This window comes from Pseudophryne corroboree, chromosome 10, assembly GCF_028390025.1.
Source record: "Pseudophryne corroboree isolate aPseCor3 chromosome 10, aPseCor3.hap2, whole genome shotgun sequence".
In the NCBI taxonomy this organism is placed as follows: Eukaryota; Metazoa; Chordata; class Amphibia; order Anura; family Myobatrachidae; genus Pseudophryne; species Pseudophryne corroboree.
In genome coordinates this window covers 137,545,351-137,560,446 of record NC_086453.1, presented here as the reverse complement: position 1 = coordinate 137,560,446, position 15,096 = coordinate 137,545,351, and the positions used below count along the sequence as shown (strand labels likewise).

At 47.5% G+C, this 15,096-nt stretch overlaps 1 protein-coding gene across 2 annotated transcripts in view; it reads right to left on the bottom strand.

Moving 5' to 3' along the window:
• The window catches only part of TMEM150B (transmembrane protein 150B), a 122,523-nt gene that overhangs the window by 65,594 nt on the left and 41,833 nt on the right, over positions 1 to 15,096 (bottom strand). For both annotated transcript variants that reach the window (XM_063941646.1, XM_063941645.1), the window contains exon 2: positions 14,890 to 14,970. In XM_063941646.1, the coding sequence (XP_063797716.1) occupies positions 14,890 to 14,954 (65 nt within the window). In that variant the 5' untranslated portion in view covers positions 14,955 to 14,970. The remainder of the gene's footprint in view (positions 1 to 14,889; positions 14,971 to 15,096) is intronic.

The following is a 15,096-nucleotide window of genomic DNA, read 5'->3' as shown; positions in this document are numbered from 1 at the left end:
TAGGAATATTCATGAAAACAGCATAACATCACATTTGCTCTAAAAACAAAACCCCTATAAGCAGGGCCGGTGCTAGGGTGTTCGGCGCCCCCCACAAACTATAAACTTGCACCCTCCCATACTTTACAAAGGGACAGCGCATGTCGAAAAAGGGATGTGGTCTCACAAGGAAGGGGCATGGCCATACAATTGTACCCCCATTTAAAACGCCCCCAGTAGTGGCGCTGCTTATGTGATAGCCGGGCAGCGGCCGGTCCATCAGTCATTTTAAAAGCATTGCACATCAGGCCGTCTCATCACATAAGCAAGCAGTTTATTCACAGTTCAGACAGGGTTATCACGACAGTAACATGTAACTTCTTTTTCTTCTCTCCAGCACAATATTCATTTGGGTTACATCAGGTTACATCTCCTTTCATTTGCTTCACGGGCAATAACAGCATTACAGTACAGTACATACCAGCGCAGTCTCTGGGAATCAGTAGTGCGGCTTCCGCAAACTGAGATTCATTTCAGTGTGCTCTCCCCCATTCGCTAGGGGCTCTATCTAAACGGGATCTCTCATGGACACGTTACTGGGGGCCTTTCGCCAAACGTGATTTCCTATCACTCACCCAGCTCGTCCTGTCCCGCAGACTCACACCTCCCATCCTGCTTCTGGGGTACCCCTGAAGGAGAAGATCCCCTTTATTTCTTCCACTGATTGTTCATGCTGTAACTTCTCTCACACTGCAAATCTGGATATCTCTTGCTCTTCCTATCAGCACCTACATGCTGTTCCATAATGCCAGGGACTGTGGAGTTATAGATGCTTGTTCCACAGTCCCCAGACTGCGTTTCTCCTGGACACTAGCCTGTGCCCTCCATCTCAGTCCTCAGCTCACACTGAACTGTCCTGTGCTTTGTTCCTTTTGCTAAAATCCCCCTGCACTTCCTGTCCTAACCCCCTAGATGTGGCAGGGTCTGCCAGAACTGGTTTGGGGCCATAAAACTCCCCCACTCACTGATAAGAATTAAATGGCTTTTGGAACTTTCCAATATCTCTTGTCTCCTAACATTCCAGTATGTCACACTTACACATAACACCGCAGTTGTAGCACAGCTTACACATAACGCCACAGTAGTAGGGCCGTTTACACATAATGCCACAGTAGTAGCGCCGCTTACATATAATAAACCCAGTAGTAGCGCCGCTTACATATAATAAACCCAGTAGTAGCACTGCTTACACATAATGACCCCAGTAGTAGCACAGCTTACACATAATAAACCCAGTAGTAGCGCAGCTTACATGTAACACCCCAGTAGTAGCACAGCTTACACGTAACGCCCCAGTAGTAGCGCAGCTTATACGTAGCGCCCCAGTAGTAGCGCAGCTTACACGTAACGCACCAGTAGTAGCGCAGCTTACACGTAACGCCCCAGTAGTAGTGCAGCTTACACGTAATGCCCCAGTAGTAGTGCAGCTTACACGTAACGCCCCAGTAGTAGCGCAGCTTACACGTAACGCACCAGTAGTAGCGCAGCTTACACGTAACGCCCCAGTAGTAGCGCAGCTTACATGTAACGCCCCAGTAGTAGCGCAGCGTACATGTAACGCCCACAGAAGTGCAGTTTATTCACACACACCCCTCCCCCGCAAACATACACATACATAAATACACATACATACATACACACACACACACACACACACACACACACACACACACACACACACACACACACACACACACAGACTTTCTCACTTACTCTCCCTGTCTGGCAGAATCTGGAGCAGCATGTCCTCCTCTGTGGCACTGCAGTCTGATGGTCCCGTGTAGCCCTGCCCCCTCCATCCAATCTGTCACAGGAGGGGGAGAGGAGAGGAGGCTTTCAGCTGCCGGCACCGCTGCCTGTCATGTAGTGACAGGCAAAGCGGCTGACAGCAACAGGGAGGACAGGCGCCGCAGCAGCGGGGATGCAGAGCAGATACAGCGCCTCTCCTGCCTGGACTATCCTTAAAACATGGATTTTTAGGGGGCAGCATTTAAACCTAGCTTTTACAACAGACCTGCTAAAACATGACAAGCCTGACCCTAATCCCTATAGCACTGACCCTATTCTTATAACTCTGACTTATACTACGACGCTGACCCTATCCCTATAACACTGACCCTATCCCTATAACACTGACCTCATACTATAACTCTGACCCTATCCCTGTAACTCTGACACTATCACTATAACACTGACCCTATCCCTGTAACTCTGACCCTATCCCTGTAACTCTGACCCTATCCCTGTAACTCTGACCCTATCCCTGTAACTCTGACACTATCACTATAACACTGACCTTACCCCTATAATGCTGACCCTATCCCTACAACCCTATACTCTAAATCTGACCCTATACTATAACACTGACCCTATACTTTGACACTGACACTATTGCTATAATACTGACACTATACTATGACACTGACCCTATACTATGACACTGCCCCTATCCCTATAATACTGACCCTATACTATGACACTGACCCTATCTCTATAATACTGACCCTATACTATGACACTATCCCTATAATACTGACCCTATACTATGACATTGACACTATCCCTATAATACTGTCCCTATATTATGACACTGACCTTATCCCTATAATACTGACTCTATACTATGACACTAGCAGTGCTCCCCCTAAGATAAATATTAGACATCTTGGACTTGCAGGTCATTGGGCAAAAACAAAGGGACTAATGCTGGTAACCTGCAGAGTTTAAACTCAGCACCCACTATGCTCTTTGTCTCCAGCCAAGCCCTGCCCTGCCCTCCGCAGCCCAGGCACACGCACACCAAAGGTTTATTTACCTTATATTTCAAACAGGCCACCACTGCTGTGCTGCTGCTGATGTGGCCGCCGTCACTCCCACTGCTGCCGTTGCTTCTGCGGTGCAAAGACAGCCTCCCCTGCCGCTACGAACTGCTATGCGGCCACCGCTACACATAACCCCGCGGTGGCTGGCATTTGAGTAACAGGACATCGCCCGTCATTACTTCTCCCGAGCAGGCTCCATCCCCCGGCACTTCCGGACTGGCGCATGCGCAGTCCGTACTTTCACTAGCTATTGAAAAACCGGGAAAACCCGGAAGATTTCCAGGGCAGCGGGAGGCTCATGTAAAAAATGGGAGCCTCCCGCTGAATGCGGGAGGGTAGGCAAGTCTGCGCTGGGGACGCCAGTCATCTTCTTTCATGTGCGGCCACCACTACCCAGAACCTTATTGAGCCACCACCAGCCCAGTCACCACACAGCTCCATGATTAAATGAATGACCTTACACCCTGACCCTGTTCCTCCATCTCATCCTCACCAAGCTCCCAGATTCCACCCTCACACATCTCTCGCGCCCTGACCACGCTCCCAGATCTCACTCTCACACTTTCTCACATCTCTCCTGGATCTCATACTCACCCCTGCAGTGACCGGTATTTAAATAACATGCCGCCCACATCATGACGTCATCCGCGCAGGCCCGCCCCGGCTAGACTCGCCGAAAATGCAATCTGCACATGCGCGATCAGGAATGCCGGGAGCGTGGCCTGCATGGACGACTCATAATGTGGACGGCATGTTATTTAAATGAGCCACAGTGGGCGGGGTTGTAGGAAGCGGATCCCGGCATTTAAATTAAAAGGACATTCACATAGTGACGTCGCCGGGCAGGCTCCGCCCCCTGCCGTCCGTTACTCACACATGCGCTGCCTGCATTTTCGGTGGGCAGCTCAGGAAAAGAGGGAGGACCTGGTGGTTTAGTGGGGTAGTGGGAGAGTAGTTTAAAAAACGGGAGCCTCCCGCGGAATGCTGGAGGGTAGGCAACCCTGAGTTGGGCAAAACCATGTGTTCTGCAGGGGGGGGGGGGGGGGGGGGCAGATATAACATGTGCAGAGAGAGTTAGATTTGGGTGGGGTGTGTTCAAACTGAAATCTAAATTGCAGTGTAAAAATAAAGCTGCCATTATTTGCCCTGCACAGAAACAAAATAACCCACCCAAATCTAACTCTCTCTGCAAATGTTATATCTGCCCCGCCCTGCATTGCACATGGTTTTGCCCGGCCCCTAACAAATTTGCTGCTGCGATCAACTCTGAATTACCCTCATAGGGGTAAATTTACTAAGATTCGTGTTTTCCCGTTTGAGGTCAAAGTTCAATCACGAATGACATCGAAAGTGTAAATATGCAACTTTTTGAATTGATTACGACTAATTTACTAAGCTGCCGTATTCTGCATTTTCGGGTTTTCCGATGTCGATGTCATTCGTTTTTTTTTGGCAGTGTTTTACGTGAGTGACTTGTAAAACACTGCCGACTTTCGGTCAGCGGTTGACCGAAAGTGACCTCACCGCTGACCTGAAAGTTCCCACCATTGGTTACAATGGAGCGCATAGGCGCTACATTGTAACACTGCCGTGTGCCGCCTGTCATACAGTACAGGAGCACACAGCCGATCAGGAGGGTGCTACAACGTGGCGCTCCCTGATTGGCTGAAGAAACCCACTTAGACATCAGTCAGAGTGGGTTTCTGGCATTCGGGGAAAGGGGGCCCATGTGAAAACATGGGTCCCCTTTCAGTTCGTGGTCGGGTATCCGTTTTTTTATTTTTTCAAGTACGTGGATTACAAAAGGATTTACCGAGGAGCCGAAAACACTGGATTATGTGAGTATAATTTTTTCTACAGGTACACCATGGATTCTACTGGAGAAGAGGACCGACCTGCGTGGGAACATAAGGTAAGTATGTGTATATGGAGGTGTGGATGGATGTATTAAAGTTATACTTTCAAGGTGTGTGTGTAATGTCTTTTTTGGGGTATTTTTTTAGTAGTAGTACTACAGGTACCAGCGGGCCCATTTTTCCGCCGCATGCTGGTACTTGTGGTTCTCCAAGTACCAGCTTGCGGGGGAGGCTTGCTGGGCCTTGTAGTACTGCTACTAAAAACAATATCAAACACTTATCACAAAGGCTATCAGCCCCCCATCCGCAGCCCATTGGATGGGGGGGACAGCCTCGGGCTTCACCCCTGGCCCTTGGGTGGCTGGACCCCTTGATTGAAGGGGTCCCCACTCCCCCAGGGTACCCCGGCCAGTGGTGACTAGTTGGATATTTGATGCCACGGCCGCAAGGCACTGTATAAAAGTGACCCCCGGCTGTGGCATTATCTGTCCAGCTAGTGGAGCCCGGTGCTGGTTTCAAAAATACGGGGGACCCCTACTCTTTTTGTCCCCCGTATTTTTGGAACCAGGACCAGGCGCAGAGCCTGATGCTGGTTGCTTAAATATGGGGGAACCCCTGTCCATTTTTTCCCCATATTTCTGCAACCAGGATCGGCTCAAAGAGCCCGAGGCTGGTTTGCCTTAGGAGGGGGGACCCCACGCAATTTTTTTTCTGAAAATTTAGAACATTTCCCCCCCCTTCCCACTGAAAAACATGCACGGATCTCATGGATCCGTGCATGCCTATACAAACACGGGATAAAAAAGCAGGTCTGTTTTTTTTAGCACTTTTTCACGATTTGTATTTTATCACGGCAGTGTTTGGCTATTGTCGGCAGTGTTTGTGTTTTGCACTTTTTAGTAAATTCCCGATTTCTAGCAAATTGCAGGCGTATTTGACCGATGGTGTATTGATTCGTGATTTTTTCCTAGGACTTCCAAAATATTACGAATGCCCTCATCACTGCCGTGATTTTTGCTTAGTAAATTACGGAGATGACACTTTGAAGAAAAAACGGCATCTCGGTCCAAATCGGGATCTTAGTAAATTTACCCCATAGTGCATGAAATGACAGAAGCTAATACTGTAGGTTGCTATGGGCAACTTTACCACTTCACTTTCTCAAAGGTTTGATACATCTCCCCGTGGTATTTAATAGTGATGAGCGGGTTTGGTTCCTCGGAAACCGAACCCACCCGAACTTCACCCATTTTACACGGGTCCGAGGCATACTCGGATTCTTCCGTATGGCTCGGTTAACCCGAGCGCGCCCGAACGTCATCATCCCGCTGTCGGATTCTCGCGAGATTCGGATTCTATATAAGCAGCCGCGCGTCGCCGCCATTTTCACTCGTGCATTGGAAATGTTAGGGAGAGGACGTGGCTGGCGTCCTCTCCGTTTATTGTTGAACTTGATTGATTGTGCTTTATTGCTTAATTGTGGGGAGGACTGGGGAGCAGCTGTATAATATAGGAGGAGTACAGTGCAGAGTTTTGCTGATCAGTGACCACCAGTTTTATCCGTTCTCTGCCTGAAAAAAACTCTCCTTATCTGTGCTCAGTGTGCTGCATATATCTGTGCTCACACTGCTTAATTGTGGGGACTGGGGAGCAGCTGTATATATAGCAGGAGTACAGTGCAGAGTTTTGCTGACAGTGACCACCAGTATACGTTGTCTGCCTGAAAAACACTCCATATCTGTGTTCAGTGTGCTGCTTTATTGTGGGGACTGGGGACCACCAGTATAATATTATATAGGAGGATTAGTATAGTGCAGAGTTTTGCTGACCAGTGACCACCAGTATACGTTGTCTGCCTGAAAAACACTCCATATCTGTGCTGCATTGTAGACAGTATATAGTAGGAGTACAGTGCATAATTTTGCTGACCACCAGTATATAATATATAGGAGTACGGTACAGAAGGCCACTGCTGTACCTACCTCTGTGTCGTCAAGTATACTATCCATCCATACCTGTGGTGCATTTCAGTTTTGCACAGTTTGCTGACCACCAGTATATAATATATAGCATTACGGTACAGTAGGCCACTGCTGTACCTACCTCTGTGTCGTCAAGTATACTATCCATCCATACCTGTGGTGCATTTCAGTTTTGCACAGTTTGCTGACCACCAGTATATAATATATAGCATTACGGTACAGTAGGCCACTGCTGTACCTACCTCTGTGTCGTCAAGTATACTATCCATCCATACCTGTGGTGCATTTCATTGTTGCACAGTTTGCTGACCACCAGTATATAATATATAGCAGTACGGTACAGTAGGCCACTGCTGTACCTACCTCTGTGTCGTCAAGTATACTATCCATCCATACCTGTGGTGCATTTCATTTTTGCACAGTTTGCTGACCACCAGTATATAATATATAGCAGTACGGTACAGTAGGCCACTGCTGTACCTACCTCTGTGTCGTCAAGTATACTATCCATCCATACCTGTGGTGCATTTCATTTTTGCACAGTTTGCTGACCACCAGTATATAATATATAGCAGTACGGTACAGTAGGCCACTGCTGTACCTACCTCTGTGATGTCAAGTATACTATCCATCCATACCTGTGGTGCATTTCAGTTTTGCACAGTTTGCTGACCACCAGTATATAATATATAGCAGTACGGTACAGTAGGCCACTGCTCTACCTACCTCTGTGTCGTCAAGTATACTATCCATCCATACCTATGGTGCATTTCAGTTGTGTGCAGTATATATAGTAGTAGGCCAGTGCTATTGATACTGGCATATAATTCCACACATTAAAAAATGGAGAACAAAAATGTGGAGGTTAAAATAGGGAAAGATCAAGATCCACTTTCACCTCGTGCTGAAGCTGCTGCCACTAGTCATGGCCGAGACGATGAAATGCCATCAACGTCGTCTGCCAAGGCCGATGCCCAATGTCATAGTAGAGAGCATGTAAAATCCAAAAAACAAAAGTTCAGTAAAATGACCCAAAAATCAAAATTGAAAGCGTCTGATGAGAAGCGTAAACTTGCCAATATGCCATTTACGACACGGAGTGGCAAGGAACGGCTGAGGCCCTGGCCTATGTTCATGGCTAGTGGTTCAGATTCACATGAGGATGGAAGCACTCATCCTCTCGCTAGAAAAATGAAAAGACTTAAGCTGGCAAAAGCACAGCAAAGAACTGTGCGTTCTTCTAAATCACAAATCCCCAAGGAGAGTCCAATTGTGTCGGTTGCGATGCCTGACCTTCCCAACACTAGACGGGAAGAGCTTGCGCCTTCCACCATTTGCACGCCCCCTGCAAGTGCTCGAAGGAGCACCCGCAGTCCAGTTCCTGATAGTCAAATTGAAGATGTCACTGTTGAAGTACACCAGGATGAGGATATGGGTGTTGCTGGCGCTGGGGAGGAAATTGACAAGGAGGATTCTGATGGTGAGGTGGTTTGTTTAAGTCAGGCACCCGGGGAGACACCTGTTGTCCGTGGGACGAATATGGCCATTGACATGCCTGGTCAAAATACAAAAAAAATCAGCTCTTCGGTGTGGAATTATTTCAACACAAATGCAGACAACAGGTGTCAAGCTGTGTGTTGCCTTTGTCAAGCTGTAATAAGTAGGGGTAAGGACGTTAACCACCTAGGAACATCCTCCCTTATACCTCACCTGGACCGCATTCATCAGAAGTCAGTGACAAGTTCAAAAACTTTGGGTGACAGCGGAAGGAGTTCACTGACAATTAAATCCCTTCCTCTTGTAACCAAGCTCCTGCAAACCACACCACCAACTCCCTCAGTGTCAATTTCCTCCTTACCCAGGAAAGCCAATAGTCCTGCAGGCCATGTCACTGTCAAGTCTGACGAGTCCTCTCCTGCCTGGGATTCCTCCGATGCATCCTTGAGTGTAACGCCTACTGCTGCTGGCGCTGCTGTTGTTGCTGCTGGGAGTCGATCGTCATCCCAGAGGGGAAGTCGGAAGACCACTTGTACTACTTCCAGTAAGCAATTGACTGTCCAACAGTCCTTTGCGAGGAAGATGAAATATCACAGCAGTCATCCTGCTGCAAAGCAGATAACTCAGGCCTTGGCAGCCTGGGCGGTGAGAAACGTGGTTCCGATATCCACCGTTAATTCAGAGGCAACTAGAGACTTGATTGAGGTACTGTGTCCCCGGTACCAAATACCATCTTGGTTCCATTTCTCTAGGCAGGCGATACCGAAAATGTACACAGACCTCAGAAGAAGAGTCACCAGTGTCCTAAAAAATGCAGTTGTACCCAATGTCCACTTAACCACGGACATGTGGACAAGTGGAGCAGGGCAGACTCAGGACTATATGACTGTGACAGCCCACTGGGTAGATGTATTGCCTCCCGCAGCAAGAACAGCAGCGGCGGCACCAGTAGCAGCATCTCGCAAATGCCAACTCGTTCCTAGGCAGGCTACGCTTTGTATCACCGCTTTCCAGAAGAGGCACACAGCTGACAACCTCTTACGGAAACTGAGGAAGATCATCACAGAATGGCTTACCCCAATTGGACTCTCCTGGGGATTTGTGACATCGGACAACGCCAGCAATATTGTGCGTGCATTACATCTGGGCAAATTCCAGCACGTCCCATGTTTTGCACATACATTGAATTTGGTGGTGCAGAATTATTTAAAAAACGACAGGGGCGTGCAAGAGATGCTGTCGGTGGCCCGAAGAATTGCGGGCCACTTTCGGCATTCAGCCACCGTGTACCGAAGACTGGAGCACCACCAAACATTCCTGAACCTGCCCTGCCACAATCTGAAGCAATAGGTGGTAACGAGGTGGAATTCAACCCTCTATATGCTTCAGAGGATGGAGGAGCAGCAAAAGGCCATTCAAGCCTATACATCTGCCCACGATATAGGCAAAGGAGGGGGAATGCACCTGACTCAAGCGCAGTGGAGAATGATTTCAACGTTGTGCAAGGTTCTGCAACCCTTTAAACTTGCCACACGTGAAGTCAGTTCAGACACTGCCAGCCTGAGTCAGGTCATTCCCCTCATCAGGCTTTTGCAGAAGAAGCTGGAGACATTGAAGGAGGAGCTAAAACAGAGCGATTCCGCTAGGCATGTGGGACTTGTGGATGGAGCCCTTAATTCGCTTAACAAGGATTCACGGGTGGTCAATCTGTTGAAATCAGAGCACTACATTTTGGCCACCGTGCTCGATCCTAGATTTAAAACCTATGTTGTATCTCTCTTTCCGGCAGACACAAGTCTGCAGAGGTTCAAAGACCTGCTGGTGAGAAAATTGTCAAGTCAAGCGGAACGTGACCCGTCAACATCTCCTCCTTCACATTCACCCGCAACTGGGGGTGCGAGGAAAAAGGCTAAGAATTCCGAGCCCACCCGCTGGCGGTGATGCAGGGCAGTCTGGAGCGAGTGCTGACATCTGGTCCGGACTGAAGGACCTGCCAACGATTACTGACATGTCGTCTACTGTCACTGCATATGATTCTCTCACCATTGAAAGAATGGTGGAGGATTATATGAGTGACCGCATCCATGTAGGCACGTCAGACAGTCCGTACGTATACTGGCAGGAAAAAGAGGCAATTTGGAGGCCCTTGCACAAACTGGCTTTATTCTACCTAAGTTGCCCTCCCTCCAGTGTGTACTCCGAAAGAGTGTTTAGTGCAGCCTCTCACCTTGTCAGCAATCGGCGTACGGGGTTACTTCCAGAAAATGTGGAGAAGATGATGTTCATCAAAATGAATTATAATCAATTCCTCCGTGGAGACATTCACCAGCAGCAATTGCCTCCAGAAAGTACACAGGGACCTGAGATGGTGGATTCTAGTGGGGACGAATTAATAATCTATGAGGAGGGGGATGTACACAGTGAAAGGGGTGAGGAATCGGAGGATGATGATGAGGTGGACATCTTGCCTCTGTAAAGCCAGTTTGTGCAAGGAGAGATTGATTGCTTCTTTTTTTGGTGGGGGCCCAAACCAACCAGTCATTTCAGTCACAGTCGTGTGGCAGACCCTGTCGCTGAAATGATGGGTTCGTTAAAGTGTGCATGTCCTGTTTATACAACATAAGGGTGGGTGGGAGGGCCCATGGACAATTCCATCTTGCACCTCTTTTTTCTTTCATTTTTCTTTGCATCATGTGCTGTTTGGGGACAATTTTTTTGAAGTGCCATCCTGCCTAACACTGCAGTGCCACTCCTAGATGGGCCAGGTGTTTGTGTTGGCCACTTGTGTCGCTTAGCTTAGTCACACAGCGACCTTTGTGCGCCTCTTTTTTTCTTTGCATCATGTGCTGTTTGGGGACAATTTTTTTGAAGTGCCATCCTGCCTGACACTGCAGTGCCACTCCTAGATGGGCCAGGTGTTTGTGTCGGCCACTTGGGTCGCTTAGCTTAGCCATCCAGCGACCTCGGTGCAAATTTTAGGGCTAAAAATAATATTGTGAGGTTTGAGGTGTTCAGAATAGACTGAAAATGAGTGGAAATTATGGTTATTGGGGTTAATAATACTATGGGATCAAAATGGCCCCCAAATTCTATGATTTAAGCTGTTTTTGAGGGTTTTTTGTAAAAAAAAACCGAGTCCAAAACACACCCGCGGAACCGAATCCAAAACCAAAACACAAAACCTGAAAAATGTCCGGTGCACATCACTAGTATTTAAGCCCACTTTACAGAGGGATCTTTCTCATTTCCTCACTATGCCTGCTTCATAGCGCAAACAGCAACTGTGGGTAGGGCTGTACACATCTCAGGGTCATCTCTGTTGCCATGCAATATCAACAATCTGGCAATGTAGACATTGGGGGTAATTACAAGTTGATCGCAGCAGGAATTCTGTTAGCAATTGGGCAAAACCATGTGCACTGCAGGGGAGGCAGATATAACATATGCAGAGAGAGTTAGATTTGGGTGTGGTGTGTTCAATCTGCAATCTAATTTGCAGTGTAAAAATAAAGCAGCCAGTATTTACCCTGCACAGAAATAAAATAACCCACCCAAATCTAACTCTCTCTGCACATGTTATATCTGCCCCCCCCTGCAGTGCACATGGTTTTGCCCAACTGCTAAAAAATTTCCTGCTGCGATCAACTTGGAATTACCCCCATTATGTCAATGTTGATGTTGTGCATGTCCACACCCGCACTGGTAAACCAGCAGCTGGAATCTATTGAAGTCTGAATAATCTAAGACTGTGCTGACATCTCAACGGATGGGATGCTGGCAGTCAGAAGACCGGTGCCAGAATCCTGATACCTGCCAGAATGCCGACGCTGGAATCCTGACAGCTGGAATCCTGAATGTAAGTATGCCAGGGTTTGGGGGGGAGGAGGGTTAGGGTTAGGCACATGGGTGAGGGTTAGGCTGCAGGGGAAGGAGGAGGGGAAGGGTTAGGCTTTGGAAGAGGAGGGTTAGGCTGCAGGGGAAGGAGGAGGGGAAGGGTTAGGCTTTGGAAGAGGAGGGTTAGGCTGCGGGAAGAGTAGAAGGGTTAGGGTTAGTCTGTGAAAGGGGAGGGTTAAGGTTAGTTTAGTTGCTCACACCTGTCGGGATGGGAATCCGGACTAAAGATCTACACTAAAAAGGTCTACAGTCAATAGGTCTACCACTAATTGTAGACATGCATTAGGTCGACACGGTCAAAAGGCCGACAAGGTCAAAAGGTCGACATGTAAAAGGTAGACAGTTCAACAGGTTGACAGAGTCAAAAGGTCGATATGACAATGGTCGACACGCATACGGTAGGCAACTGTAGGCAACTGTGGGTAGGGCTGTACACATCTCAGGGTCATCTCTGTTGCCATGCAATATCAACAATCTGGCAATGTAGACATTGGGGGTAATTCCAAGTTGATCGCAGCAGGAATTCTGTTAGCAATTGGGCAAAACCATGTGCACTGCAGGGGAGGCAGATATAACATGTGCAGAGAGAGTTAGATTTGGGTGTAGTGTGTTCAATCTGCAATCTAATTTGCAGTGTAAAAATAAAGCAGCCAGTATTTACCCTGCACAGAAATAAAATAACCCACCCAAATCTAACTCTCTCTGCACATGTTATATCTGCCCCCCCTGCAGTGCACATGGTTTTGCCCAACTGCTAAAAAATTTCCTGCTGCGATCAACTTTGAATTACCCCCATGATGTCAATGTTGATGTTGTGCATGTCCACACCCGCACTGGTAAGCCAGCAGCTGGAATCCATTGAAGTCTGAATAATCTAAGACTGTGCTGACATCTCAACGGATGGGATGCTGGCAGTCAGAAGACCGGGGCCAGAATCCTGATACCTACCAGAATGCCGACGCCGGAATCCTGACAGCTGGAATCCTGAATGTAAGTATGCCAGGGTTTGGGGGGGGGGGGGGGGGGGGAGGGTTAGGGTTAGGCACATGGGTGAGGGTGAGGGTTAGGCTGCAGGGGAAGGAGGAGGGGAAGGGTTAGGCTTTGGAAGAGGAGGGTTAGGCTGCAGGGGAAGGAGGAGGGGAAGGGTTAGGCTTTGGAAGAGGATGGTTAGGCTGCGGGAAGAGTAGAAGGGTTAGGGTTAGTGTGTGAAAGGGGAGGGTTAAGGTTAGTTTAGTTGCTCACACCTGTCGGGATGGGAATCCGGACTAAAGATCTACACTAAAAAGGTCTACAGTCAATAGGTCTACCACTAATTGTAGACATGCATTAGGTCGACACGGTCAAAAGGCCGACAGGGTCAAAAGGTCGACATGTAAAAGGTAGACAGTTCAACAGGTTGACAGAGTCAAAAGGTCGATATGACAATGGTCGACACACATACGGTAGACACAAGTTTTTTATTTGTTTTTTTCCGTTTTTTCAACTTTTTCATACGATTGGGAATAGTAACCTGTGCTGAGCGCAGCTAGGCACCTTGCCCAAAGCATGCAAGGGGACACAGTGCACTAATGGGGCTTGTTTGTGACAGAAAAGTGACATGCCCCCTCAAAAAAAAAAAATGTGTCTACATTTTCTGTGTCGACCATTTCCATGTCGACCTTTTGACCCTGACCCTTTCCTATTGTCTACCTATTCTATGTTGACCTTTTGACCCTGTAGACCTAATGCATGTCTACAATTAGTGGTAGACCTATTGACTGTAGACCTTTTTAGTGTAGATCCAATAATCCACACCCGTCGGGATGCCGGTGCCGGTGTCTGTATTCTGACTGCCGGCATCAACACAGCCAGTATCCCGTACCCAAACTCATGTAAAGATGTGTTGAAGCTGCTGGGTCAGACTGAATACAAGCTGCAGCAATAGCTCCAAGGAATTCTCTGACTGACAAACAGCTGAGTGTGGGAAAATAGGTAAGCCAACAAAGAGGAAATGTCCAAATAACTGCAATCTAGTTGATTGTGACAAAGTTACACTGAGCATTCTGTCCTCCGCAGACCTAGATTATAAACTGTACTGCAGGAAATATTGCTAAATTACTCTGCCCTCTCTGTGTGGGGACTGATTAGTCTCAGCATTCATTTTGCAAATTACGACATAGGATCTTATTCAGCTTGGATCGCTATTGAGACAGAAATTACGATTTTCTCAATCCTGCTTCTGCTAAAAGTCACATGTGAAGAGCCGCCCAGAAAGGTAAAAGAGGATCGCAAAATTGAGTATACAGTGTTGCATATGCAGTGAATAACAGTGATGCATATGCAGAATGCAGAAATCAAGTACCATTAACAGTTGCAGGTGACCCAGGGCTACTTAGAATATTGAGAATGCAGTCGCACTGGACACCATGTTTTCAATCGCAAGAATCGCAACTGAAAATTACCATGACATGCCTGCGTTTCCCGCACCACTCTCCACCAACACTGCATCGCACGCACGCCGGCTTTCAATCACTATGCGATTACATCATGCCGGGATGCGATCGCATTGAGAAAGTCCACGCATGCGTACTGCAGTCGCAGCGCATATGCAGTCGTCCAATAATTGGCTGATCTGCGTTTTAGTAATTTTGTGACTGAAGCTGAATAAGGTCCATAATAAATAACGGTGTGATTTTAAAGATCTAAGTCCTTTTCTCGCAACATATTTAAAACAAAAATACAAATTTACATTAAACAAGCTGTAACATTGAATATGTTGTGCAAAATTCCATAAATGAAACCCATTGCAGAACTACTTACACTATCCATATGCCAGCGGTTGCCCATATTGTCAGGATAATCGGTAGTAGAGCCCAGGGCCACATAGCCGAAATAGACAACCTGAAAATCATTAAGAGGGTAAAGTTAGTGAAATAACGGCATAAATCTTTTTTTTTTAAAGAGGAAATAAATAAGCGGCATACCATAGGCTCTAGTATAGCATCTTCAGTAAGAATGACAAGTCAG